This window comes from Brienomyrus brachyistius, chromosome 14 (assembly GCF_023856365.1).
Source record: "Brienomyrus brachyistius isolate T26 chromosome 14, BBRACH_0.4, whole genome shotgun sequence".
Classification (NCBI taxonomy): Eukaryota; Metazoa; Chordata; class Actinopteri; order Osteoglossiformes; family Mormyridae; genus Brienomyrus; species Brienomyrus brachyistius.
The window spans coordinates 6,914,649-6,941,176 of NC_064546.1; the positions used below are offsets into that span (position 1 = coordinate 6,914,649).

Here is a 26,528-nt window from a genome sequence, read left to right on the forward strand (position 1 = left end):
TTGTCTGTTGACAGGAATGAGCAGGAGCAATGTCATGGTGGAGGAGAACACTGGTGAAGCTTTCTCTCGCATTTTTCTGAAAAAAAGCATTGGCTACCTTTCCCAAAACACTCTCATAATAAGCAGATGTTACAGTTCTTTGGCTCTCCAGAAAATCAACAAGCAAAATTGCCTTGAACATGCAAAAAAAAAAAAAAAAAAAAATGTTGGAATGACCTTTGTTTTTGACCGGTTCGCTTTTGCTTTGACTGGACCACTTCCACCTCTTTGTAGTCATTGCTTTGATTGTGCTTTGTCTTTAGGATCACATTTGTATAGCCATGTTTCATCTCCTACAACACAAAATGCTTCAGAGTCTTGACCCCACTTGTTTAAAAATTTCCATTGAAAGTTCTGCTCTTCTTTGCAGCTGATCTGCGGGGAAACAATTCTGGGCCCCATTGAGTGGAAAGCTTGCTCAGCTGCAATTTTTCAGTCAGAATTGTGTGAACTGAACCAAGTGAGATGTGTAGGATGTTGGCTGTTTCTGCTGTTACTCGTCGGTTCTCCTCAATTAGGGCACAAACACCATCAATTTTTTCCTCACATACTGAAATTGATGGTCTGCCACAGCAAATGTCATCTTCATCATTATTACATGCATTCTCAAAACAAGTTATTCATTTGTAAACTGCCGAATTCCTTGGGGTATTGTCCCTATAAACATTTCCTTAAGCATCATTGATTTCACCATTGTTCCACCCAAGCTTCACCATGAATTTGATGTTTGTTCTTGCTTCAGTTTTAGCAGAATTCCTGTTGTTCTGATGGAGACTTTCTTCACACTGACATCTTTTCTGCCCTAATCCCTCAAGTCGGCTCTTGTTCAGACATAACATGCTAAAACAGTTTATTTTGGTGTAAAGAAACTGAAAGTCGTGCACATATTTTCCTCATGATATGCATTTTCCACAAACTTTCTGAAGACCCCTCGTACAGCTCTTTTCCCATCTGTGTCACTACAGTACTCATTCATCAACTGCTGATCAGACAAGGCATGTTAATATATACAGGTGCTTTCCCACTGAAGTTCATGAATCTCATTCCTGGTTCCAATTTCCTGGACTGTCTTGACAGGGAACTTTTGTTGTTCCTGGCCACTTTCATACCACAGCACTATGATTTTTATGCTAAGAGACGCAAAACGTATAACAAATACTATAAACTATAAACTGCCCAAACCTAGCTTACACACAAGCCCCCCACATCTCCAAAAATCTTTTTTAAAGGTTCAACTTTGCATGACTTGTCTCAACATAATCAGGTTCTGATCTGATCTAGTTCTTTTGTGTGCAACCACTGACTAGGACTAGGGCTAAGTGGCATGATCAAATTCTCATTTGATAAATTTCGAATAGCTATAGACTGTTACTCATAACGTGAGGGGGCGGGCAATTAAATATGTACTTTATCTCATACCTCACAGTACGAGAACCACCCAAAAGAACACAATGTTCCTGGGAAAATATCCATACTTTCTAATTTACTGGGTTCACAAGATGGCTTCTGCAGCCTCAGTTTCTGTCCTCTCCTGCATCATAATGCTGCTTGCTTCAGTTTTCAGCCAATTGCTCTGCAGTGTACAAGGTATAAATTTTTACACAATATAAATGTTTTTGTGATGTAGTTATAACATCTTATACTTTTTGACTTCACATTCATAAGGCCAAATGTTGAAAAGTTTTCAAAAGTTTGAAAAAGATCCATTAAATATCGCTTGTGCGATAGCTCAAAAATAATCAAGTGTCAAATTTCATTATGTGACACTGCTACAATTTTGGTGCCATCTGTCTCAAAATTTGATTATTCACAGTTCACTGGGCAGACAATATGTCTGCCAAGTTAGAAAAAGATCTCAAATATTTTAAGGTATCACGCTTATGAGAAAGTGTCTGTGGTAGAGGTTGACCAGACCCAAAACTATATGTATTCCTGTTCTGGGAATACAGTTACAACGCACACTAAAATCGAAACATATAAAAACAAAGGGTGCTGTCGGAACAACAATTCCCCGGAATTCCCCATCTAATCCTTATTCCCTCCACACTTCCCAGTCTCTACTATTTTTAGAATTACTGAATGCCATTTTTGCAAGATGGCACCTATGAGTATGGGTGCAGTCTTGTGAGCTCCAATCTGCTCTTACCCTTTTTTGACTTATTTATTGCTATTTTCTGTACTTTTAAATAAATTAACTGTTTATGCATCAACCAGTCACAACTGACAGACTCTTAGGGACATAAGATGAAATATGGGACCATACTGGTACACCAAAACAGTGACCACCACTCATACATCATATTGCTAAAACAACAGATTCTGTCGATCTCATTTTAAGAATACGGCTACAGTTTCAATTTTGGTGCAATTTGTCTCAAAATTTGTACAGGTCCAGATTCTCATCCATGCGATGTGTCTGCCAATTTGGAAAAAGATCCTTCAAATTCCTTCAAAGCTTTTTCCGTTATTACTCTAACAAAATTCAGTGCTAAAAATGTACTTTTCTTCGCTATCACTAGTACTAGTTCATCATCCAAACAATGTGCAAATTTAAAAGCTCAACTAAATATCTGAGTTGCCGTGTTAACACGAAAGAGTCTGCGACTGTGGTAAACCAGTCCCAAAAGCATATGTATTCCCTTTTCATGGAATACAACAGAAGCACTTCATTTTACAATAATTTGTTTCACATGACACTGAAAGAACAGCCAAAAGCTGATACATACAAAATTTACATGTAAAACTCTTTACACTGGTGTCCAGCTTACAGACCTGCTTGTTTTGGAGACTCTCCCACTTGGCCTTGCGCTTTTCTGCACTGCTCAGAGGAAGTGCTTTCCCTTTCTGATTAAGGTGCCGAGGTGTTAAAAGGTTTAGCCTGTGAGGGTTACACACACACATACTGTAATATCAATCCAGACACCTTCAAATCACAGTACAGGACAGGGTCAGTGACATACTTAAACAGTGCACTGTATAAATATAAAAATACAGATTTCATTTACATTTTTTTTAATCATGACATACCTTGACGATGTGTGGTCCACATCAAGAAGCGGCTGGTTTAAGTTTGACAGATCAAGGTTATATTTGGTTTTGTAGTACTCAGCAAATGTCTCATATTCTGGAGAGGGGAATTTACTGAGCGGTGTGAGATCAGTGTAGACATCTGCTACGTAGAAGCGGTGGGGTTGGTCAAAATTGCGATACCTGTAAAACAGATATTTTTCTAATTCCACTGCAACTCCAACACATAGCCCACCTTTCTGCTAAATTAGGGATCCTGAGCAAGCACAGATTTCACAGATTTATGAAGAGGTGCTCAAAGTATCATTTTGTGTATACATGACAACAACCTGAGAAGTCAAATTTGTTTACATATGCAACTCACTTCAGTTCATTAGCTCTGTCGTGTAGGTGATGACAGGCATAATAACCTGACTCAAAAGCTCAAGACTGGTACTGGACAAACTAATTCAGTTAGCTAGTGAGCTAAATACGAAAACTTTCAGATTATTAAGCTAGCCATATAAATTACTTGTAAATAAACAAAATGTTAATTTACTGCATTTAAACCCCATTTAAAACCCAAAGTGTTAACCTAAACACAAATCAGCACAGTCGTTTAAAGCAAACATGCTTGGCAAAATCAATAGAACATATTGCACTACAGGGTACTGGAATGGTCACTAATGTCACCCAAGTCACAGCTTAAAAATGGGAAAGAAAAAAGAAAACAGCCAATCAACGCAACAAATCAAGGTAACAGAACTGACTTAAACCCACGTTGTCACCCCACTACCCCAACTACAAACTGCACTCACCTGATTCTACCTTTCAAAAAAGCACACAAAATGAAAAAACATTAGATTCAGATGTAAACACACTAAGAATTTCATTGTGTTGTATATGCAGTGACAATAAAAAAATTATTGGAGTAATACAAGTTATCAGGCCTGCAACAGAACTGTACAAGGGGCAATAAAAAAAAAACGCTATCTATAAATACTTTGCATGTTACAACATGCCTAATCCTATGAATATTCCATTTGCATGTTCAGTATACATGCTCTATGCTCCAAACAAAAAATGATTTCACAACATTACCTTGTGAACGTGCACTGAAAGTGCGATATTACCCCAACTTCTCGTCAGTTCTAACACTAACCAGAGATAACTAGCATCAGGAGAGCACTGCTCCCAGGATTTAAACTGGTTCTGTGATGTTGAGGAAAGAGTGCCTTGTTGTTCACAATGCAATTTACTGTACAGTGGCCCATTCTGCAGTGACTTTTATATACAGTAAGACAAAGCGGAAAAATCCAGCAACCCTGCACTGAATTTCAAAAGCTCCTTTTAGTGCGCGCACACACACACACGTATGATTCCAACTACCACCTTGACCATGCAATATTCAAAAGAGGATCACTAAAAGATGTTGTTAACTCAGTGTAACTTAGTGTAAGCGCATAGAGAGGATGGAATTCCTGCCTGCAAGCAAATACGTGAATGTGGTTCAGGTTTTGAGACTAATTTCACACCAAACAAGCGAGCGAGCGCATACAGGAGGATGGGTTCTGCTCATGAGCACATATGCGCTTGTGATTATATGTGCGGGGTTTTTAGAACAATTAAACAACCCCAAATTAGGTTCACCAGATCTGCACAAGTTCTTTCATGTTCCACCAATGAGTCGGACTAGGGCTAGGCAACAAATTGTACAATGATAAACTGAACAAAAATACCACGGATTAAAATGCAATACCGTCTAAGCTTACCCTGATTCAAAATTACTGTAATATTGTACAAGCTTACACCATACACCCATCCAATACTGGTGGTGCGGCAAAGGAGATCAATCACATCCTCGTGGGCTGACACTGGAGGCTCTAGCAGAACTGCACAGTTTGTGAATCCGGACTTAGCCAGACTCCAAGATCAGGCTGTTTCTGATGAGTTCACATGGAGTTTGTGTGAGGAACTTGCAGACTTGGGTGCGACTGCTGACACTAAATGTGATGTGGGAGACGACCTTCCGTGATAAGACCCTGAAGGTTGCCGAGGGTTGCGTTGGTGTTGCCAGTGTTCCCAGGAGGAGGTTTTTAATCTTGCAGGGCACCCTGGATATTATCGAGAGTAGTCACAGCGTGCCAACTGGTGGCAACTCCAGTCTGTACCAGGAACTGAAAAGAACTGATGGCATGTAAGGAGGCGTTTGTAAGATGAATCTGTAAGCAGGTGACACACCATCTGTGGTCTAGTGACATACATCCTGTTTACAGAATAATCGAAGCATTGCGTACATCTGAATCTGTTCCTTGGAGACTTGCAGTCAGGGCGGGTGATGAAACAGTCCTTATGGATAACACTGCAGTTGAGACCCGCTGGGCCAGCTACTTTGAGCAGTTGTTTAAAAGGTGACCCTCCGGCTAAGATGTTGGACATCTCTGGGTCTACGGTTCACGGAGCTGATCCTCTGGTCAGCTGTGAACCACCCAATCTCACAGATTGCATGGACAGTGAATCAGCTGGGGGCAAGGAAGGCCACAGGGATTTGTGGTATACAGGGCAAACTTCTCCAGGCTTGCGGTAAGGCTGTTCTCCTGGCATTTCAGATAATCTTTGCTTCCATTTGGGAGTCAGGCATCATCCCAACGGACTGGAAAACGGGAGTTGTAGGCCCTATCTGGAAAGGGAAGGGTGATTGCATGGATTGCGGCAACTAAAGGGGGATAACACTGCTTTCAGTGTTAACAGGATCCGTGATCACTTGCTTGCCTATCAGTAACCGGAGTAGTCTGGTTTTAAGCCTAGGAAGTCTACCATCAATCGTATCCTTGCACTGAGGGTTCTTATCGTGTGCAAGAGCAAATATCAGCAGAGGTTCTTTACAGCTTTTGTTGATTTTCTTAAAACATTCACACAGTTGATCGGGTTCCTCTGCATTCTTCCCAGTTGATTCTGGGGTTCGCCAGGGGTGTACTCTTGCTCCTACTCTGTTCAATGCTTGTATGGACTGGGTGTTGGGCAGGGTTGTGGGGTCCAGAGGCTGTGAGGCGTCCGTTGGTGAAGAAAGATCTGATCTTGACTCTGCCGACGATGCGGTGATCTTAGAGAATTTGATGGAGGCTCTGATCGGGGCTCTCGAGAGACTGAGCGAGGAGTCTGAATGTCTGGGATTGTGGGTGTCCTGGATAAAGACCAAAATCCAGATATTTAACACTACGATCCCTGAAGTCAACGAAATTTTTCGGACGCACCTCGGGTGGAGCCCCCCCCTCACTCCCCACACAAGCTGCCCGCCCCCTCATCAGCGCCAATCAACACCTATTGTTTTGCAAATGAAAGCGGAGTTTCACGGTTTCAGCTTCGGGTCTGCACAGAAACGTTTTCTAACAGTGTGGTCTGAGGAATCGTAAAATACATGCGTTAATATATCCTAATTTGAAACACAGTTGAATCCCCATTTCTCTTGATTCGGTAATTTCAGTTTCAAGAAAGTATTTGATGGAATAAATACATGCATTTGCTTACTGCCTGTAGCAATCGGTAATCTGATTTTCAGTTTTAAAGTTCGATCAGGGCTAAATGACAAATTAATTAATGTATGTCATTAAAATTACCCTGGCATGATATTTGCATTATAAATGTACCGACAGACAAAGCATTTTTATAGGTAATGAAGAAAAACCTGCAACTTGCAATGTGCAAAGACCGTAATCACCGTATGAAGTCCAAGCACACAAAAGACTGCTGATTACTATGTCCATTTTTTATGAGAGAGCACAATGCGCTTTGAATGTAAACACTGACGTTGCTACTTGCGAAAAAGATCGCGCAGTTATGAGCGCACAAAAGACTGTAAATTACTGCGGACGTTTGTGCATTTGTGCGTACGATTATGAGATGCCACGGTGAACTTCACACGGAAACAATTCACATGTTACATGGGAAACATTGCGCAGTTATCAGCGCACAAAAGACTGTAAATTACTCCCGACGTGTGTGCATTTGTGTGTGGGATTATGAGATGCCACAGTGCACACAAACACTTCGTGATGTACGTATGAAACAGGATGGGCAATTATGAGCACACAAAAGTGCTAATTATTCATAAACAGATTGTGGTCCAGATATATAATTACGGCATAATAAAAAAAAAGACTTTCGCGTGCGTGTGTGTTTCCGTATCACATTCAATCGGTTATTTTTGATATAATAAATTCATACAGTTGATGTCTGCAACAATCTGTGTAACCTTATTCAGTTGTAAAAGTTAGAGCTAAAAGATAAATTGATTTACATATATCGGTAAAAGAACCCTGGCATAACATTAGCGCGATATATGCATTATAAATGAATCACTAAGTAAGAACTCAGGACACTGCAGCTGCGCTTTGCATGAAGGCTAAAGATGGCTCTGTTTGGGAAAAAGAAACTTCGGCGTCGATTTATGCAAGAAAAAGAGATTGAAAAAGAAATGAAGACACAGCTTAGACAAGCTTCTGTTCCTCAGCTTGCCACTGGAAAGAGGACTCAGTGTCAGGTGCTCCGTCACTGTAATAGGAACCACAGTACAGAGAGATGTGTGCAGTGTGACAGGTACACCTGTAGCAAGTGTAGGAAGGAGGGTCCTTGGGTGTGTGGGGAGGTGACTGTTAGTGGATAGAAAAGGTTTTGTATCTTTAGTGTATGTGCTTATTTTGTATAATAAATGTGTATCTTCCACTTGAATGACACGGACTCTCTCTCTCTATCATACACACACATGCTCTTTATCTTTATACCATCTGATACTTGAAATTTACACATTCTTTGTCAATATTCCTGCAGCTTGTACTCATGAATCAATGATGCAACTTTTTCCCATGTGGCACATGAAGTGTTTACATCAGAAATGCACATGCGTGCACATGTATGACATGTTATTTCATCATACATTTACACATATAGTTGTAGACACAGAACATACATCAAAATATATGTATTTGCTATATCAAAATATATTTGTGTAATTGACACCACGGTTACTGTAGTAGATTTGGGGGTTCCACTGTATTTCAAATTATTATGTATAATCCTTGCATGTGAATCCTTACAATACATCACTAGATAAACTCTTTAGTGCAGACCTGAGTTGAAGAAGTGACTTCAGGCTGGGGGATGACTTCAGCTGAGTGACTGTGATTCATTTGCAAAACAAAAGGTGTTAATGGTGCTGGAGAGGGGGCGGGCAGCTTGTGAGGGGAGTAAGAGGGGGGGGCTCCTTGTGAGGAGAGCCTCATTTTCCCAGGAATTCTAGTGTTAAAGACTTCTTACGCACAGCCATCAGTAGTGTGTCTGTCTGTGGGGAGAATGGTCAACCTTACTGAGAGATTTACCTACCTATGCAGCGATATTCATGTCTCTGCTGACTTTTCCTATGAAGTCAGCAGATGTATTGGAAGAACATGGGGGGGGGGGTCATGAGGTCACTGGTAAGGGGTGTGTGGCGCTCCCAATATCTTTGCAAGAGGACAAAGGTCCAAGTCTGAAGAGTTCTGGTGCTCCCTATCTTGATGTATGATCGTGAGACATGCTACACAGTCAGCTGAGACGAAAACTGGACTCCTTTGGTAGTATCTCTTCAGAGAATCCTTGGGTACCACTGGGTTTGACTTTGTCGAATAAGCGGTTGCTAGAGGAGTCCCGAATGATGCACATTACCTGCATTGTGAGGGAACAGAAGTTACAGCACTACGGCCCTGAGGGTTATCCGGCTCACAGGATCCTCATTGTTAATGATGAAGTGGCTGGACAGGCCAAGGGGATGCCCATGTAACACCTGGCTGCGGCAGGTGGATGGCCATTTCCAGACGGCAGGACTGGACCGTGTGTCTGCCTGGGGGATCGTCAGCCAGGATCCCGAGTTTCACCGTGTGGTGGGTGTGTTGACGTGCTGCATCAGCGCATGTTCCACAACCTGAACTGACCTGACAAAATATTTCACAAAACAGCTACTAGACTATCAATAAAATGACCGAAAAAAAAAAATCAACTCGCAACCCGTTTGAGAACCATGACCTGTACAATGTTCCTAGGAAGTTTACATAAAGATCCACAAAATATTGCTTATAAGAAAGCTGTTGCAGCCTCCCTTTACAACTTCTGAAGCCATATACAGCTGCTGTTTCCAGTCCCTGCTGCCACTTATGACCTAGTTCATACATACTGTTGATTAGTGATGCTCCGATTGATCGGCCACCGATCATGATCGGCCGATATTGGCTAAAAATAGCTTGATCAGCGAACCCCAAAAGCGCCGATCAAAAAAGCCGATCACTTGACGTAAATTACTTGCGCGACTTTCACACGTGCATGCACGGCGCACAGGTAAACAGCAGCAGAGCGGAGCTTACCAGTGGCAACAGTTCTCCCGTCTGGAAGTTTTTCAAAGTGTCCGATAAAGACGTAAAGTTAACCGTTTGCAATGTATGTCGTGATGAAATCCCTTGAGGTGGAACGGTATTTTAACACCACTAACATGAATAGGCATCTTAGAACACGCCATACAACTGAATATGCCGAGTATGAGAAACTAAACCAGCCGAAGCCAACAACATCTCCATCCCTCAACCAGCCGATTGTGAGTGATGCATTTAAAAGACGTGAACCATACAGCAGGGATAGTACGAGGTGGAAAGACATCACGTTCAGAATTATGGAATTCATTTGCCTCGACGAACAACCTCTATCCGTTGTGGAGGATAAAGGGTTCCGTCGCCTGCTAAGATACCTTGATCCACGAATAATTTTAAGTTACTCTGCCTTATTTGGGAAAGATGGTAGCCTTAAGTTCTCATTTTATAAAATAAACACACTTGGTGGTTCTTCAAGATTTTGACTGTAGCCTATTTCTACAGTTTTTTTTTTCCAATAGAGTTTGCACCATTTGTAGAAATGAAACTAGATTATAGATAAAAGATTCCCATTCCCCTGCCATTCTGTGATCAGCAGTGATCGGCCCCAAAAATGCTGATCGGAGCATCTCTACTGTTGATGCGGCTATGCCACAGCACATACCATAGTGGCAGACCATCGGCGATCCTGAGATTACCAGAATCATATAGGATATAACATTAACTGACGCTTTAATCTAAATAGGCTTAAAGTAGAGGGAAGAGGGACAATTAGATGAGTTTCTATGCTCTGAAAATATCCAGGGCTTTTCTTAGATCATTGAAGTGGGGTCCAAGGTTTTTTTTTCCCCTTTTTAATTTCACTTCTACAAACCCCATATCCAAGCATTTTCAAAAGAATATTTACAGTACAAATAAAAAAAAGGAAATGGGAAACAGTTCCTCCTTGTTTTCATTTGTCTCTCTCTTACACACACACACACACACACACACACACACACACACACACACACACACACACACACACACACACACACACACACACACACACACACACACACACAGCCACTGATCCTTCTCTGCCTCTAGGTCTGCTTGACATTTTCCTGTACTTCTCTTTTTGAGTTTGTGTGATCAAATGTGTGAGCTGGCCTTCTCTTTTACTACCATCAAGCTGCGCTACTTCAGTTTTGCAGTGATTAGTCTCAAAATGCAATTTCTTCCAGTTTGTCATCCCTACAATATGCCTGTAAAAGTTTGAAAAACATCTACACAATACTTTGAGAGGGAGTGTGTTCACAAGACCACACTGCAAATTGTGCTGCAATTTCCATCCTTTGGAGCCACACGTAGTAATAAGATGCATCAAGTTTTTGACATATTCAAATCAAGCTTTCACCCTTCCTTTTGCTGCCGCTAAGTGGGGTTGCATCAGTTTTGGGGCAGTCAGTCTCAGCACTTAAATGCTTAATTAACCTTGGTACATAGATTTATTTTAAACCATTATGTATATTATGATTATAACCAAAAAACATTGTCATATGACATTTTGGCTAATATATCCAAGGACTACAATTGGGAGAGCAATATTGACTCCACAGTCAAGAAGGACCTTCTATGGCACTGATGGGGATGTATCTGGATCGCATTTCACCGCTGCGTTGTTCATCAAATTACCATGCAAGTGCGATCTGAATACGTGGAAATGCAGCTATTTAGAATGCGAATAGCGATCTTCAGGTGAGGGCGGCACTACACATCCCCGATGCAGGAAAAACAAAGAAAGGTGGCATACTTTTTCGCCGATTAAACAATTTTAAAAACTTTAATATTTCTGACAATTGACCTTTTGAAAAGAAGACAGATTACAGATTTAGTCAGCGTTTTTTTCATGTTTCTACAATAAGATTTCAGAGAGTTATGAACTGAAATACACTAGAAAGATATGCAACATCACCGACAATGCAGTCAACTCCAGACTACATTATGGACTCGCGTGTGTTGAGTCACTTGTGTTCCAGTCCCAATGAAGAATATAAAAAGTCACCTAATGTGCACGACAAGACTAAGTCCATTCATATCTGGACTCAAGATCAGACTTTGCTTACTTTCCTTAAGCCTGATTAAGGTAGGGTTGGAATAAAAAAAAAAACATTCTAGTAGGGGGATGCCAGGAACAGGAATGAGAATCACTGGTCTAGAGGAAGGACACGCATGTTGGAACAGCTAACCTCATTTCACTGCACTGCTCCCAATAACTAGATGACCTGACCATGACACACTCCTGCTTTGGTATCCACAGGGTTGAGAACAGGCATACATAATGATCAAGTATGATCAGCTATGCGCACACGCACCAATATACATACCTTGGAATGATAACTGCATCCTGGTAATCCTCCAATTTAAATGTGAATGGGTTCTGCTTTGTGTACTGGGTATTAGGAATGCCTATCCGAGCTTCCGATTTTTCAATACCTTCCATGAATTTAAAGTCCAAGTCTAAAGTTTTGCTGTCCTCAGCTGAAAATTCAAAATAAACAATTAATATTGCCATGTAATTACAAAGTATGTGTTACACAGCCTATATTATACAGTTTGTGATTCTGCAACAATGTTAACTCTGGTGAAGTGCTTCTTTTGTAGAAAGCACAAAGTGACAAAAATTATGCTATTTCTCTTCTTTACACCACAGTTTGTCATTTTTTTCCCTCTACGTAGTTGTGCTTTTACAATTCTCTCTGCTCTCTGTATCGCGCATGGCGGAGTCTGACGCCCCTCACCCCCAAATCTGTAAACCTAGGGGAAACACTGCAGTGGCAGGTATTGTATTTGTACACAGCATAGTTAAAGCAAAAACAGGAGTGCCCGAATTATTTTCCATTTCAGTAACACCAACACTGAAGGTTTTGAAGATTGCATGCAATTCTAAACGTTTTAGTAACTAGACAAAAATGCTGTCAGAACAACATTGTATTCCCTATACAACCCCATCACCCCTCCCAACCATCTAATTCTTACTCCTCCCACACCACCCAACCTCAACAATTTTGGGAAGGATCAACAGGAAATGCAAAAGCCAACAAATGAGTTCCTAGGCATAACAAATAATTCTAAAATGACACCTACATTTATTGCACATTCCAATTTTCACAATCGTTTCCTACCAATTAGGCGAGAACTGTGTCTGTGTCAATGCCATATTTATATAATGTCAAAATATTTACGTTCTGTTTATTTCACATTTGCACTATGACCAACATTTGCCGTGACATAGCATTAAGATATGCAACAGAGGTGTACAGTCGTCCCTCACCACTCTTCGACTTTCACGGCTTCACTATCGCGTTTTTTTGTATATTTATTTAAAAAGTTGATTGAGACAGTGAAAATGATACATCGCTACACATCAGAAGCATTTTTGCTCTTCGTAATTAAATGTACAATAATAATATATTTGTAGTGTGTCTGATTTTGTGTAATATATTGGGTAATACGAGTAATTGTCATGACCTGCCTGTACGATCCTTGTGTGTGCCACGCCCCCTTATTAACCACGTGTGCAACCCTGATTGTGACCAGCTGTTTTCTGTCAGTTTGATTCGTCCGGTGTATTTAAATCCATGTCAGCGTCTGTAAACCCAGGTCTGTCATTGACGTTTTGATGTTACATGGTCCTGTGTGCTGCATTTGGAGTGATTCCAAATAAACCCTTTGATTCTGATTCCTCATCTTCCCGTTCCTGCTTCCGTATGTGTCCAGCAATCATAACAGTAATGGTGACTAAAGGGTGTTATTTCATGTCTAATAATGTTAAAACCCGTATTTAGAAGGTCGTAAACAGGTTTTCTATGCTGATATCATGAAAATATTGTATTTATAAATAAAGAATCCTACTTTGTGAAAATTCACTTATCGTAGTAGAGTCTGGAACTGATTAACCACGATAAATGAGCACTGACTGTACATATAGGTCTAAAAGGGCAATAGGCATCAAACGTATAACTAATTGATGGTATAACCAGGTAACTAGCACTGCAAAATACAATATTGATACTTGATTAATCAAGTGATCAGACAATCAATGAAACTTTACTATTCCAGAAATCGTTATCTGTGGGTGTGGAACCTTCTGATTGGAAGCATGCTAATATAATGTCGATATTCAAAAAAGGGGATAAAAGTAATCCAGCAAACTATAGGCCAAATCAGTTTAACTTGCATAACTGGAAAGGTAATGGAAGCTACAATCCAAGTGAAAATGGTAGATTACCTGGATTCAAATAACATTCCGAGTATGGAAGTAAATTAATGACAAAAGTCGTTGATGAAAAAAACACGTTGAATTACACTTATCAAATAAAAAAGCATTGCATTATTGATGCTTTGAATTTTTGGGGACTGTAAGTTAATATGTGTATTTAATATGTGCTTGCGAACCTTGTAGGTGCCCGCAGGCATCTTACGTTAGCAAGACAGGGCGCAATAAGTTATCGGATTGACCAGTAAACAAGAAACATAACACAATCAACGAAAATCTGCTGCCAAGTCAATCAGTACTTGTATTTCCCGCTTGCTCCATTTTGACAGCAGTTAGACGAACTCTATCGGCAGTCTTTTAGTCATCCTGTTTGTCCCGGATATAGAGGGTTGAATTTCGGACCGTATTTTAAATCACAAATTCTGGCAGTGTATTTGAAACAGCGAAAATAACGGGACTGAATACTGTAAAGCATAAATAAGACTGAGTATTACTGCTTGAATAATGAAGATGCGAATAAAACACATGAAATATTTTCAACTTAATTTCTTTTCAAATTTATTTTGAGGCGAAATTAAATGAACTGAATTCATGTGGTTGAATTATAAACATGCACTTTAAAATACGTATGTTTTGGAACTGAGTTTTGGAAGCCGAATATGTTTGTACTGAATATTTAAGCAATGAAATTACAATTGAAATGTTTTCAATTGAAATGTTCAATGTTCAAATGTATACACATATTAAATTCAACGTGTTTTTTTCATCAACGACTTTTGTCATTAATTTACTTCCACATCCGAAGGATAGCCAACATGGATTTAGGAGAGGTAGATCCTGTTTAACAAATTTACTTGAGTTCTTTGATGAAGCTACAAGAGAAATTGATCACAAAAAGGCCTACGACATGATCTACTTAGATTTCCAGAAGGTCTTTCATGTTGTCCCCCACAAACGGCTCTTGCTTAAGCTCAAAGATGCAGGGATTTTAGGAACTGTCTCAGCTTGGATCGAAAACTGGTTAAGAGACAGGAGGCATTGGGTAGTTAGAGGCACAATGTCGCAGTGGGCCTGCACTGATAATGGGGCACCGCAGGGTTCAATTTTAGAACCATTATTGTTCCTAATTTACATTAATGATATTGACACCAATACATACAGTAAACTGGTTAAATTTGCAGACAACACCAAGGTGGGTGATGAAACAGATACTAAAACAGCAGCACAGAGGCTACAACGGGATCTTGATTTAATTAGCGACTGGGCTGATACCTGGCAGGTAATCCATGCAGGGAGCATAAATATAAAAGTACAGATATTTTATGGGTTCCACTGAAATAAAGGTAGCTGATTATGAGAAAGACCTAGGTGTGTATGTTGATGTTTCCATGTCCCACTCTCACCAGTATGGTGACGCAATAAAAAGGCCAATAGGATATTGGGTTACATCAAGGGAGGTGATGCTACGATTATACAATTCTTTGGTAAGACCCCACCTAGAATATTGTGTGCAGGTTTGGTCACCATACCTTAAAAAGGACACTGCTGCCTTGAAAAAGGTTCAACGTAGGGCTACAAGAATGATTCCTGGTCTTAGAGGAATGTCTTATGAGAGGTTAGGTGAGCTGAATCTCTTCAGCCTCACACAAAGGATATTAAGGGGGACATGATCCAGGTATATAAGATTCTAACAGGTTTGGATGCTGTTCAGCCAAATAGGTACTTTAATATTAGTTTAAATATTAGAACTCGAGGTAGAAATTAGTGGAAGAACATTTTAAACTGAACATGAGAAAACACTTCTTTACAAAGCCTGTAGTTGGAGTATGGAATAGTCTTCCTGCTAGTGTAGTGCAACCTAAAACCCTGGGTTCCTTTAAATCATAGCTAGATAAGATTAACAACTTTGAGCTATTAGTAGAGTTCTCCCCAAATAAGCTTGATGGGCCGAGTGACCTCCTCTTGTTTGTAAATTTCTTATGTTTTAGGTCAGTCAGCGAGCCCATGCTGACCCCTGTCCACTGCCAAAAGTGCCTACCATGAGCTGTGAGCATCAGAACTGAATCAAGGAATACTGGAAGAAGGTGGCCTGGTTTTCTCTTGCATCATGTGGATGACCTGGTGTGTGTCAAGCATCTACGAGATGTGTTAAATCAAAAGGTCCGATCCATGCCTACACAGCCCAATACATAGTAACGTTCTACACCATGTGTATCATAATACAGTACCCCATATATCTCACCACTCAGATTGGGTGCCACTCATTTGATGATTGGAGGCATTGTGCCTGATGCTGTTACAATCAACCATGAATATAAACTGTTTGGTAACTACTCTTGTAGAGGTTTAGGGGTGTGGGAGGAGTAAAACTTGCATGGGAGGAGGGGGTGACAGGACTGTCTGGGTTATATATATCATTGTCATTCCAACAGCATCTTTTCTAGTTTATTTACTCAGATATTTTTAATAATACATTTCTTTAACTGATGTTATCCAATGATTTTCCTACCTGAATGCGACAAAGCTGGAAAGTCGAGAACTGTGATCAATAAATGTACAAAAGATGCACAATGCATAAGGAATTACAGGAAAAAAAGAAATCTCACACTTACCCACATTAAGAGGTAGGACGCAATAAGCACAGTCGGCTTCATTGGGTTTGAACTCTAATGCAGGCTTTTCCAGACGCAGGATGTGGGAAAAAATGTACTGGTGCAGGCGAGTGATCAGTTCCAGCTGAGAAGCATTCAGTGTGAACCCTGACTTCTGGAGCTCAATAGAGATTGTGACCTCCCCAGATCGTGTATACACAGGAAAGTGTGGAATCTGCATTATAGAAATACCAATCATACAAAAATTAAACAAGAACACTCAAATAAATGTATAACACGTGGTTCTAGAAAACATTTTAGGCAATCTGAGAGAACATTCATATAAAGTAGCTTTTCCAGGCTTGGATTAACAAAGCTGATTAGGAAGCAAGGTACGGACAGACAAATACCCGGGGTATTGGTTTTGCTGTCAATATTCCAAAGCATCTTGTTGTGTCCTCTGGTGGGTACAGTTTCCTCCTCCGAAAATTAAGTTCATCGGGTAAAGGGGTTGTGAGGACCATCCCAATAACATACAAGTAGTAGTGCTGCTGTGGCAAAGGATAACTGCCTCGAAGGCATTCGGGAATCTACAACAAAGGAGTTCAAAATATACTGCAGTCACAATTGTGAAAATTAAATACACAAATCGCAGTATTAAAAGAGCAGCATACTGCTTTTGGGTAGCACTGCCTCCGTTTTGTGGAACCAGGTCTTCCAGGTACATTTGTTTCCTCTTCATCATGCAAATCCAGTTCCTCCTCATACTTCACAGTCTCCTTCCCAACAGGCATCAAATGATCATCCAATTCACCTAGTTAAGAAAAAGGTATACTATTTACTAGCGGGTTGATTATTCCATGAATGCAAGTAGCTGCATGCTTTTCACTTAAGCATATTCTGCCATTGACTTAAGTCTGGGATTTATGTGCACTGTGTTGTATGTAAATAACCCTTATGCATATTTTGCCCTTGAGTTAAGTGCTATTAATAGAATTTTTCACTACTTCCTAAGGAGGGCTGTATTAAGTCACACCCCACCCCCCCTAAAGAGAGTTATTTTCAGAGTGGAATATTGGGGGGGAAAAAAAAAAAACCTGCTACCGTGTATTATATATTTAGAAACAAATGCTACAGTCCAAACAGGTATGAATAATTCAGATAAGATTATCTATTTAATTATATTGTTATACAAGATTTATTTTATGTAATTTTACATTTTATTCCTTGTTAAGCATTGGAAAGTAAAAAAAAAAAAATCCTTTATAAAACATGAAAGGAGCATGTAGCAGTGCATTTCTGCATCCTATTAACTGGTTGTGTGGTCAAATTCTAGGCTGTCCTTTAACGTTAAAATGCACTAATTAACTGTTTCATCCCATTGGTTGCCACTTTACGGTTCGCTAAACATCCAACACTTGCCTGGTGATCCATATTATAATATTAGGTGGCTTATTGTAGGTTAGTATTGAGACATTTTGGTATGTGAGAGTTGATATTTGCCACCCATAATTAATGAGGGAAAAAAAAAAACTAAAAAATTATTAATCCGAGAGGACAAGATTATAATTAGAGTAACTGCCAAGAAATTAAAAATTCCTTTCCACACAGTTGCTTATACCATCAAGAGATACCAACAAACTGGACATTTTCTTGCTAAAGGTACTGAAATGGTGAACATACTGTACATTTGTTTGCAAAGAATACTGAGTATATGTTTAGCAAATATTAAGTGAGTATTACGCAAATGTAGAAAATCCGTGTGTAAAAACTTTTGACTGGTAGTATATACACAAGTATATACAAACTTTATTACCATTTAGCAGGATTAAAGTGGTATCTGCCTTATCAAAAAACCTGGTAGGCAAATCAATTAAGCTAAAAGACTTGAACTAAAAATAACTTTCAATTAAAATGAGTTCTAAAATGAAAAGTACAATGGAAGTAGTGTGCCCTTGCAATCCAAGCCACAGTGCACGCACTTGTACTTCTGCGAGGACGTAACTACTGTAAGTGCATTTTTAACTTAAGTGCCTGATGGGAAAATAGACCCCAAAATATCTAACATACTCCTTTTTTCCTGACTAACAAGGATCCAATTAAAGAATGAAAGCACCATTTCTGCAGAGGCACTTCACACTAAAAGTGAATGAAAAAGCAGTCATCTGTCAGTATTGCAAAGCAGAACTTAAATATCACCGCTGCACAACTGTAATGCAAATACATCTTAGAAGAATACATTCAAGTTTGATAGACTCGCCTAACAATGGGAGGTTAGATATGCCCCATTTAACCCATTAAACTGCCTAGCCGGTCTTTGACATCACTTTCCCTTAAAATTAGCTTATGATTTCTATATGTTAAAATCACTGCTAAAATGAAGCTGCATCATCTTAAATAATGCGGTACATAATAACTAGAGGTGCATTGATCCAATATTTGGGATCGGTATCGGCACTGATCCATACTCATTAGACAAATTGGTCACATGCTAAACCAATCCTTGTCAGAAACTTATCCAGTTTTCAGCAATCAGTAAAAAGATAGCTACTATTTCTTATTAATTCTATTTGTACAATCATACGACAGCTCTTTCCCATCTCCGATGTGTTTTTGCGGGAATAAAACTGAAGGCTAATGCTACCACTTCAGTGTTCCTGCCACTCAGTGGGTGTGAGTACAGTGACATCATGTGCATATCCTTTGTAGAAGGAGCACAAGAACATCAGATAAGGTAACAATCTGGAAGCATTTTACACATGAAACAACTAGTAGCACAGCAATTTGCAAAATAAAAAGTCTTGAGAGGTGGAAGTAGCATTTAGTGGAAAATCCTATTATCTAAAAGCACATGCAAATTTGCGAGAATGTGAGTAATATGAAAAATGCCATGGATGATCTCAGAGTTGCTAGCTTGTGCTGTTTTGCGCACTCGTTACAGCTTGTGATACACGAGAGGCTGCTAACGCAATGTGTAAAAGTGTAAATGATGCTGTTGCTAGTAGGAGAAAAATTGAGGGGCGTATATATTTAAGCATTTGTCACTTGCATATACTTGATTCAAAGATATCCAAATAGAACTGCAAATGCCTCAAAAACACTTAAAACAAGATGCACGAACGAGGTGGAGTACGTTAGGCAGCCTAATTAAAGATTTTTTGGCACACGTTTTTTTCCATTAGTATTTACTAGTTTAAAAAAGTATTAATCTATTTTTATTATAATAAAATATTCAAGTAAAAAGAGCATCGGAATCTATTGCTATAGGCAATTGGAATTGGATTATAACTGAAAAAATGCACATTGACCCCTCCCTAATAACAAAATATAATTCGTATTAATTGGTTAACATAGTCTGTTTTGAGTAGGGCTGAACGATACTAGAAAAAAAATTCATATTTAGATACTAGGAGCTGAAAATTAACTATATTGCCAAATAGAACTTACTATATACCAACAGTGTCTGTCAAGTTGGCAGTGTTACCATGAGTTGTGCCAGCAAACACAAAGCAGTGCTGACATCACTTGCTTTTGTTCAATATTATCCCTATGGAATACAAAATATTTCCATTGAGCAGAATATGAATGTCTTTTCATGATCCGTTCATATTCGCTTTTCTCCTCTGTACCAATTTTTTTTTCTTTAATTTCTCACAAAGAATGACTTTGGTTGTTTCAGGTCACATGCAATGCTCAAACCAAAGTAACGATTAATCATTGAAACTGCAAAGCTTTCCAAGTTTAGTGCAATTTATTGACGGTTTGTAGACTATCGTGATCCTTGTGATGTGACAACTGTATATGTATGAAATGCCATGTCAGTATTGATATTGCACATTGTACAAGTCCAGCTGCACAGTGCGTAGCGCTGTCGCCACTCAACACCACTATGTCTGTATGGAGTTTGTATGTTCACCCTGTGTGTGTGTGTGTGTGTGTGTGGCTTTTTGCCGGATCCTCTGATTTCCTTAAACTGTCCAAAAATATTCAACCTAAGTGAACTGGAGTACCTAAACTGACCTTGTGTGATGTAGTGTACACCCTGCAATGTATGGTTGGTTCCTGCCTTGCGGGACAAAAAAAAAGAATTTGTAATATGTTCTACCATGATTATTTTACTGTTTAAATACAACGAAAAAAAAAGCTGTTACCCATTTTGTGTAGTTTTTCACAGCAAAGAAGTGCAACTGCTTTCTCAGATAATCTTGCACAGTTCATTGCAGGCCCCTGCAATAAATATCAGCAGTCTTCAGTGAAATACAATACTTGTATAAAAAAGTCAGGCAAGGAATTTTAACAATACAATCATTTTATCAATTTGGGACAAACTAAAAATTAAGACTTATTTGCTTTAAAACTGTAGATTGCTCACAGATCTTTCGCGCCTTAAAACTGCAAACACACTCACAGTAATGGGAACTCTGAGTGGAGAATTGATGGGGAGATACAGTATAGATCTGTAGGTTCCATCAGGCAGCTCCACTGTCTTGCACTTCGGAGCCAGGTGAGTAAAAGGATCACTGGGTAATCTTGCACAGTATCTACAATAAAGGAAGGTGGTGTGTGCATGTCCACGCAAGCACACAAACACACACACACACACACACACACACACACACACACACACACACACACACACACACACACACACACACACACACACACACACACACAGTTAGACTACTTCTCTAAACCCAGGACATACCACCGTTGGGAAGTTCTTTAACCTGTGCATACTGAGCTACCAGGGGTATGGAGAGGTAAATAATTGTGGCTTTAAATATTTCCTGTTTGCAACACTCATCAAAAAACCCCAAACCCAAATATCTTCAATAATACAAACAGGTCTAATTTCCTTTTGCAAGCAACTTTTCAAAGGCTGAGAAAAGCAGTAAAGGACCCCAATACCATCATTTAGCTGCAGAGTGCCATTCGGATATGCTGTGCTCACCAACAGCTTCATTACCATTTTTATTCACTATATAATGGTTTTAGTATGCACAGGGCTGGGTACCGAACTTAGGTACTTTTGTGGTACCAACCAAACTGCTCCAATCCCATCGAGGATCTAAAAATGAATTTTCCTTTGGTGCCAAATTCCGATACCCAACCGGTAAATCTCAACCCCTGTAAGCCAATATTGTAGTATACTTGAGTAAAGAACCAAAGTCGCTGGTGATTGGCTGTCTTAAGAAGCGTTATACAAACACGTATGCCCAGAGACAATCTTGTGAACTGGCTAGTATGTGTGTGTTGTTTTCTAGCACGCAGTATAAAAAGTCTAAGAAATCAAGTGTGGCTCCAGGGTTTCTAGGTTGTAACAATTGTGTCACATTTTGTAACCATTTTTGGAGACATTGTAACAAAATTTTATAATTAGGCACACCAGTACTACTTGCAAATAGGCCCCTCGTTTATGCCTAAATATACCCCCCATATAGTGGCTCACCACATAATCATAAAATCACATGAAACACCCAGGGAGTGAGAATTGATGTGTATGTTTATGTATGTGTGTGTGTGAGGGAGATCATTGAAATTTGGTCTGATTAAGTTCCTTGGAGACACTACTGATGAGCTTAGCGATTCTTGCCGATTGCTTGACCACAAGCACCGGCACAAACATGGAAGTTACACAGAAATGCAGAAAGAGAGACAGTAGATGAAATTATTTCTGTACTTCAATGCGATTGAATTCCTATTTACTGCGTCTCCAGCCGGTGCTAGTGGTGGAATGTGCCAACGCTTATTAATGCTATGGGATAACGTAAAATCGTTTTTTTATTCTGCGAAAAATGAAAGATCGATCTGCTGGCCAGATTTAAGAATTAAAAACGTCGCGGGTCGTATAGATAAAAATCAGGGCTCTCAAGTCTCAAGCACTGACCGTGGGACATTTACATTTCAACCAGTTCATACGCTCACACGCCACACCTTAAGAGATAACAGCCACCAGGGTGTCCCGTCATAGAATTAATGGACAATGCGCAGACATATGGAGTGGAGTTTTATGCCGGGTTCATAGCTGTCTTGAGTTAGAGGTAAGGGTCACCTACCAATCAATCAGAAAACAGCATTTGTTTTTGGGTAAATTCCAAAATAATATACATGTGATCTCGCTGCAACTACCTGGACGCGCACACAAATAGGGTGCAAACAAGGCGGAAGTGGCAGAGCAAGATCAAATGAATGTGAAAGGCAGGCCTTAAAAGTGTCATGCATTGATCATGAGACACATGCTGCATCCCTAACAGATGTAATCTCAATTCAAATTTTTGATGAAAACTGAGAGCCCTGGTAAAATATAAATAAAAGGCTGGGTACGATAATGATTGCGATCGATCCCCAGTAACTAACAAAACAACTTGTTCAAATAAAAGATAAGTGCTGCAATGTTCAATGTATTCTCAATGTTTAAAAAAAATATTGGTATAAAAAAAAAAAAAAAAAAAAAGTATTATTCTGGTATTGAAATCAAGGTATCGTTCAGGTACTGGTATACAAAATAAAACTTTGAACAATGTCCAGCCGTAGGTTTGCAGACATTACAGGTTTTGCCAAAATACAGTTAAAGGTGAAATATGCAAAAAAGATTTTGGTATTAAGTAGGAACTGTGGCTTGATTTGATGATTTTAAAGTTTTTCAGGAGCATCTAAAAAAAAAATTACCTGTTAACATGTCCAATTGCTGTGTTTATAGTGACTCGAGGACCACCATCTTCTGAGCGCAGCACATAAGGAGGTAAAAGATTTTCATCGTCCAATACGTGATCCGCTTCAAAGTCACTGCATTCCACTGATTTTGAGCATTTATTCCTCAAAATCTACTTAAAGAAAAGATGGCAGTGTAAGTACTGTACATGTAAATCATATGAATATATGCAAACTCACAATATACATAATTACCTTTTCAATAGCTTTGTATGTTTTTAGGTCTTCCTCAAAAGCCTTTGTTTTCTCTGTGTCTGCAAGCATGATGTAATTGGAAATGGGGGCCCGTGCTCTTCCTTTAGATTGAACATAGGAACGATACTCTGTCGGCAAGTCAAAACGAACTACTAAGTTGCATTTCGGAATATCAACTCCTTCTTCCACAATATTAGTTGCAATGAGCAAATTGGTCTCATGGGCACGAAACTTGCGAAGAACCTAAGAAAGAACAATGAGTTTAGTGAAAGACAGTGACTGAACTGCTTAAACCCAACAACAATAAATGCACACCTCCTCCTGTTTTCTGAATTCAATCTCCATCTGTTTGTTACGAGGATGATTCTTCCCAATGCTGTGCCCAGTTATGAAGTTACTGCTGATGTAAGCAAGCTCAGGGTCCTGCTTCCCAGCTTCCTTTATCAGCCTACAGAAAATTACATTCATTAAAGGGCTGCAGTGGAAGCATGCTGTGATTCAAATCACTATTACAATGTTAATTATTTTGAGTAAATGGGGAAAACAATCTACAACAGAAACAATCAACTGAATTAATAACTAAGCATTTTCTCTCAACTGCCATTTAGTCTTACCGGTTAAGGACAACTGCAGTGTAGCGTCTCTCAACAAAAATAATTCCACAGAGGATATTAGTGAAAGGAGAGGGAAAGCTGGCCTCCGACTTCTCCTTCACCTCAATCTCCTCATCCTCATCCTCATCCTCTGAATCACTCCACGACACATAGTTATCCTGATTGCGGTTGTTATACCACTCTACACTCTCAAACTGCTGCCGTTCGAAGGGTTTGTACTCCTTAAGGATCTCCAGCAGTCTAATTACTTTTGGAGTGACAAACTTAAGGTCCAAAGATGCAGGTGAAAAATGTTCTTCACAAAGTGCATGGACTTTCCTCAGAATAGTGTCTGTGAACAATAGGAATTTACGGTTCAAATCCTCTTGCTCATGCTTGACATACTTTTGCAGTTCCCTCACCATGATTCCTGCCACCTTATCTGCACACCAGGGGCCAAGCACAATTAGCACTCCTCTGCAATCACTCAGTACCTAGGCATGGACAGAATTAGTTAGATATGACAGCATGCAGAGAACTTGTACATTTATCACTGAATTGATAAAAGTTACAAATAATACATTTACAGCTACAATTTCAATAAGTCAAAATTTTGCTTGTTCAAGAAAAGCATATGGGTATGGTAATACAAAAGTACATTTAACCTACCTGTTTTGAAATGAACGTTGGATCTCGATCCTCTCGATGTGCAGGTACACTGCAGTCATCAAGAAAATAAATTGCATCATCCAACTCATGCAGAAGTCTCTGACAGAGTCCACTTGTGTCTGTGTAGGGTCCACAGTCCAACACAACCTCACGAGGCTGTAAGGCATATCTGAGAAATGCACGTACCAAAAGTGTTAGCTTTACTCAATTAACCATTACAATTAAGCAAAAAAGTCCAGGTCACGTTCCATGCAATACAAGCAACTGTTGAAAATACCTATCCAAGACAACAAGGTCGGTGGCAGTTTCTGCACTGCTTTTCAAAATCTTCTCCAGATTCTGAATCTTTTCCTCCAACTCTGATGGATCACATTTACCATTTAATATAGAAGCAGTGAGACCCAAAATTCGGGGACAGTCTGAATTGCCTTCACATATCTGAAAGGATAAACAAAAATCAGCAAAGAACTAAGTTACAAAGAGTAACAAATAAATTGTTTAAAACTGAATTTTGAGAAAACAGAAATATCCTGAATAATGGTGTTCAATGCCTGGTGCCCATACCCCAAAGACCCATATCAAAACAGTCACCCAAAGAAACAAATAAGTTACCTAGAGTGAAAAAAACAGAAAAGATGTAGTCAGAACATGAACAATCTATTCCCCAGACAGCCCTGTCACACCCTATCCCCAATCTAATCCCTAACCCTCCCACCCCCAAAAAAAACCTGTACAATTTCTACAGCTACGGAATGGATCAAAGGGAATTGAGAAAGCCAATAAATGTGTGTTTTGAACAAGTGCAAGCTTTGAGACTTCTTTCCCCACAAATTAGGTAATTAACTGCATTTCTTTAGCCGTGTCCACATTCAAGGGATGCGGTCTATGGAGCCTTCATAGGCTGTATTCTTCTAAGGTTTGCGCAATAAATTTTGGAATCCTGGCAAAAAAAGAATAGTGAATTTCTAAGCTGCATTTGAGGGGGCTTTTGATGAGACGGCCTCGTTGCGCTCCTGTGACACATTCGGTTTTCAAATGTAGCCTTAGCAGAATGCAGCACCTGGATGGACCCTTTTCACACTTCCGGATATCGCAACAGAAGTCGTCATAGTAGGAAATTGAAGAAAGATGGTGGCAGGATTGTAATCTGAGCACTAAGCTCATCAGTAGTGTCTCCAAAAAATGAATCTTTGCATCATATATTCTCAGCATCAATGCGCTATACAAATACACTTACCAAACATCTAGGTTTGCACATAAAGATTTCTGTATCATTTAATCTGATTAATTTTTCAATTAGTCAACTAATCTAAGCACTAATTTGTTGAGTGATTACTCCAGTACAAAAGTCTAATTAAATAACAAAAAGTAAAGAAACACGTCAACATGTCAAACAAAATTAGTATAAAAACTAATAATCATTCCAAATAAATGAAAAGAAATTGCAGCTCAGAAGTAAAGAACTGATAAATGTGCAACTTAACAAAAAGTAATGCAGTTCAAGCAATACTTGAAATATAACAAGAAGTTATGCTGCTTAATTTTTGGTATCAGTACAAACAGTCAGATCAGATTTCAAGTTCAAGGGACACTGAGCGCAGTTTGAATAAGGATATTATAACACAGAGATAAGATCCGTTTAGCATTGCTAAACACGAGATGACTACTGTTGCCCCCATATCGCTGCCATATCCATCCTCTATTACCACCTATTGCTGCCATTTGGATTTTTGAGCGATCTGTCTCAGGTCCATCAGGTGTATATTTTCATCCATATAATATTTTTGTGAACTGGTAATAAGATCCATCAAAGACGAAATAGAGTATACAGGGTCATGGTCACAAGGGGAAATATCCAAGTCACAATTCCATTTGCTGCCAGTAAGTGGCACTGCTTCAATTTTGATGTAAATGGTCTCAAAATTTGATAGGTTCCAGGTCTACAAAGCCAGAGAAAGATCCTTACAAAACTGTTATCCCTCTTCTTTATCATTATGCAGCACTATGTCAATTCAAGAACAATCTGAAATTCAATGAGCAAAGTTTAAAAAAAAAACCCATTAAATACTTT

The 26,528-nt window shown here is 39.4% G+C and overlaps 1 protein-coding gene across 4 annotated transcripts in view; it reads right to left on the minus strand.

Moving 5' to 3' along the window:
- dicer1 (dicer 1, ribonuclease type III) overlaps positions 1–26,528 on the minus strand; it is a 120,626-nt gene that overhangs the window by 80,543 nt on the left and 13,555 nt on the right. For 3 of the 4 annotated variants that reach the window (XM_048974104.1, XM_048974103.1, XM_048974105.1), the window contains exons 7-20: positions 24,735–24,895; positions 24,458–24,626; positions 23,810–24,282; positions 23,511–23,643; positions 23,196–23,438; positions 22,959–23,113; positions 20,698–20,830; positions 20,441–20,516; positions 16,964–17,103; positions 16,700–16,879; positions 16,311–16,524; positions 11,807–11,960; positions 3,067–3,249; positions 2,812–2,917 (exon numbers count right to left, since the gene is read on the minus strand). In XM_048974104.1, the coding sequence (XP_048830061.1) occupies positions 2,812–2,917; positions 3,067–3,249; positions 11,807–11,960; positions 16,311–16,524; positions 16,700–16,879; positions 16,964–17,103; positions 20,441–20,516; positions 20,698–20,830; positions 22,959–23,113; positions 23,196–23,438; positions 23,511–23,643; positions 23,810–24,282; positions 24,458–24,626; positions 24,735–24,895 (2,520 nt within the window). The remainder of the gene's footprint in view (positions 1–2,811; positions 2,918–3,066; positions 3,250–11,806; positions 11,961–16,310; positions 16,525–16,699; positions 16,880–16,963; positions 17,104–20,440; positions 20,517–20,697; positions 20,831–22,958; positions 23,114–23,195; positions 23,439–23,510; positions 23,644–23,809; positions 24,283–24,457; positions 24,627–24,734; positions 24,896–26,528) is intronic. The other variant, XM_048974106.1, reaches the window with a different exon arrangement.